The following is a 3,701-nucleotide window of genomic DNA, read 5'->3' as shown; positions in this document are numbered from 1 at the left end:
GATGTTGATTCAATTTATTACAATATTAAGAAATCAACAATAATCGCTTAGCAAATTGTACATACATACATATATCCCCCACCACACCATAAAAACATAGGTCCCTACTCCAAAAAAGTTCTAAAGAAACCCATTGGTCCAAAGGGAATCCACACATTACTTTAGTATACACATCAAATCCATCATCTTAATAACTTTAACCCTCCCCATACTTAACAAAAAAACTAAAGGGTAATTAAAAATTGACATACCAGGGACACAATGACACATGCATCCTCTTCTTTATGTTTTCTTAGATTAATTAGATGGGATTTATATATATAATTTTGAAAAAAAAAAAAAAGATGCATGGGATTGATTAACATCGAGATCCTTTTTTACAAAAGAGTGCACCAGCACTGCCCGTGACAGAAGCCACCAATGAAGACGGTCTAGCCGACAAACTCGAAGCCTTTGCATAGCTTGACGAGGCTCTTCCACCGGATGCCGTGAAAAACGCACCGTTTAGGAACAAATCACCTTCTGATCTCCAATTCCATTTCTTCCATTTGCTTTGTGGTGCATCTTCGTACTTAGTCACTTCTTTAAAGACATGATCATTAGGAGCAAGAAACCTATTCCCCTGACTATTAATCGTTGGGGCAGCACTACCACCAATTGCATACATTTGCCAATGTGTATAATCATTATTCACCACATGAAAATACCCATGTCTACATCTGCCAAAATTAACCCATACCGGCTTAGTTTAAAACCATATTAAAAAAAAAAAAAAAATTAAGGGACTTATTAATTAAACTATATATTAAACTTTACCTTGGCATTCTTTGAACAAGACCTTCACCAAAGTGATTAAAGGCAATGGTGACTTGCATGTTCTTGTCTCTCGTGTACGAGTCACTGTGTCCTAAAAGCATAACTTTATTATGGTGCGTCATGTAGTTATTAGAGATCGTAATAGCCGTTGATCCATGAATGGCGTCGATCAGACCGTCAGCACAGTTCGACAACGAGCAATGGTCTACCCACACGTGTGAGCCACCAAAGATCGAGACGGCGTCACCGTCCGACGCCGTCCTCCACCCGTAATGCGACGGAGAGTCTCTGACGTAAGCATTACCTTTTCTTTTACAGTCGTGGATGTTGATACCGTGGATGATGACGTTGGTCACGTACTGAACCGTGATGCACGCGCCACCAGCGATGTGAACGTTCACTCCACGTCCGTCTATGGTCTTGAAAGAGTTCATAATAAGCTCTTCTTTTAGCTTAATGACCATGTCACGCGCGAAGATTATCCAGAGCGGCTCGTCCTGGATCACCGCGTATCTTAGGGTTCCGGGTTTAGGGTTGACCGCGTCTTTGTCGCTAGAATCAGTCACCACGTAGATTTTGCCGTCACGGCCGCCTATTGCGTGTTTGCCAAACCCGATGGCGCAATCGGCCAGCCGTTGTCGGTTTTTCTCCCATTTCGGGTCGCATCTCCAACAGTCGTCTATTGGATTTCCTGTCCCACATGAGAGCACTCCTAGATTCCTCCTAGACGCATTAATCTTCCTACAAACACATTTATATACATGTTAGAATGTGGTTATATACAATAATGTGTTACAAAGTATATACTATATGCTTTTTAATTCGAAATTATTGGTATAGGAGATTAATTAAGATGTTTACTACGTACTCGTTAACTTCTTGAACAACGAGGTCAGGGTCGGAGACGGGAGTGGTGGAGGCAACGAAGGTCGGAGAAAGGACAAGGAGAAGACATGAGAAGAGGGAGAGAGACAAGTGAACAAGTGTCATTCTCATTCTTTGTCTCTCAAGAGGATTTTTTTTTTTTTTTACTTGTTAATGAGATTTATGAATGTGTTTGTGTTGTTTGGTGATGAGAGAAAATGGTGTGAAAGGCTTTGGCTTCTTATAGGAAAATCTCATTCTCCCCATTGATTTGTGTTTTTTTTTCTTCTTAATAATTGATTCCGAGGACCCACTGTTTTCAGATTCTTTAACTAAAAAGACGAAAATGTTTTTTAAATTACTTACGTATATTTTGAATAGGAATATTAAAATCATATTTAAGTTGGTTTATTATATAACTATATGTTAAGAGTTCTTGTGAGCTTCTGAAAATTTAGTGTTTTATAATAGCTTATCAAAAAATCGTTAGTTAACCATTATTATTTTAAGTCACCGGCGTGTATTATTTCACCTATATTACAAAATCTGATTTATCATCATATTACATAAGAACATGGACTAGAAAAATCAAAATTTTCTGATATTTTAAGCACATATATTAACACATGTCAAGTGGATAATATAATATGAAAACTTGAAGAATAATGTGTTGAGAAGTTGCAATTCTTAATATGAGGTCTTCGTTAATAAGATAAAAAATGCTGATTTTGTTGCAAATTTTTGGCTAAAATTAAGGGAAGTGATAGAGAATTTATATTCCAAATACAAAAACCAACCAAATTGTTGAAATGGGTGACACACAAACAAAAGTTCGTGTATTTTGGGGTCATTCGGTTGAAGAGAATAGAGATACACCAAAATGGAGTATTGTCTACATCCCTAATAAATTGGATTCTTTGCAAAATCTGACATATCTATAAATCAATTCACATAGCTTTTACAATGGCATGGCTTCTTCCTGAAAATTACCAAAGAAATGACTAAGACCACATTGAAAGACAGTGAAGAAAGTTTTTTTGTTTTTATAATTTGATACTCTCTTAATTGATTACATGAGGCTGAGCCTCTTATTTATACTTTGGTAAAACCCTAGTTCCCTTGACACATGTCATCACCTTGTAGAGGGCTAAGAGCATCAAATCTGTTCCTTGTCTCTATCACATTGATCGTACTGTTTCCTGAAGCTTCTTCTGCAATTTGTTTGTTTTTGTCTTTTGTCAATTGCAGAGATTGCAGAGATTGCAGAGGTTGCAGAGATGACCGTTGAATGGTGGGCTTGGTAGGCTGAATCATTTGAGTGTTGTTGGGCTTGTTGTTGGGCTTGTCGTCTTGATTTGTAACATTGGTTTTAGAAATCGATTCACGCTTCTCCTTTATACTCCCCTGCAAACTTGGTGTGGGTGGTGAGTGAACACCAAGTTTGTACCGAAGAGACACAAACGGTGCATACGGAAGTGATTTTGTAAATATATCCGCCAATTGTTGATGAGCTGGAATATGCTTTACAACCAACGCTCCCAATGCAACTCGTTCACGAACAAAGTGATAGTGAGTCTCAAAGTGTTTAGTACGAGAGTGAAATACAGGATTGGCACTCAGATAGATGGAGGAGAGATTGTCGCCATACAACTCAGGAGGATCTGGCTGAGGAATGTGCATCTCTCGGAGCATGTTGTTAATCCAAACCAGTTCTGAAGTTGTATCAGAGAGGCTTCTATACTCTGCTTCAGTGGAGCTTTTGGAAACGGTTGGCTGTTTCTTGGATGACCAAGAAATAATATTGTTTCCAAGGAAGGTACAATAGCCGCATGTTGACCGTCGAGTAACTTTGCAAATAGAGTGGCTACTGTCGCTATAGGCTCGTAATCGAAAATCAGTATTTTTGTTGAAAGAGATACCCATATGCAGAGTTCCTTTTACATACCTTAGGATGCGTTTTAGTAGAATGAAATCCGAAGTAGTGGGAGCATGCATCTTTTGGCAGACAAAGTTCACAGCAA

At 38.3% G+C, this 3,701-nt stretch overlaps 1 protein-coding gene across 1 annotated transcript; it reads right to left on the bottom strand.

Annotated features, from left to right (window-relative positions):
* On the bottom strand, window positions 1-1,901 carry LOC17894545 (probable pectate lyase 5). Its single transcript, XM_006302268.2, has 3 exons — window positions 1,685-1,901; window positions 817-1,557; window positions 1-719 (listed from the first exon to the last, which is right to left on the bottom strand). The coding sequence occupies exons 1-3, from the start codon at window positions 1,810-1,812 to the stop codon at window positions 359-361; spliced, it is 1,230 nt and encodes a 409-aa protein (XP_006302330.1). The 5' UTR covers window positions 1,813-1,901; the 3' UTR covers window positions 1-358.
* Between the last annotated feature and the right edge of the window lie 1,800 nt (window positions 1,902-3,701).

This window comes from Capsella rubella, unplaced genomic scaffold, assembly GCF_000375325.1.
Source record: "Capsella rubella cultivar Monte Gargano unplaced genomic scaffold, Caprub1_0 scaffold_2, whole genome shotgun sequence".
In the NCBI taxonomy this organism is placed as follows: Eukaryota; Viridiplantae; Streptophyta; class Magnoliopsida; order Brassicales; family Brassicaceae; genus Capsella; species Capsella rubella.
Note: the sequence above shows the minus strand (reverse complement) of the source record. Positions and strands in the feature narration are given on the sequence as shown.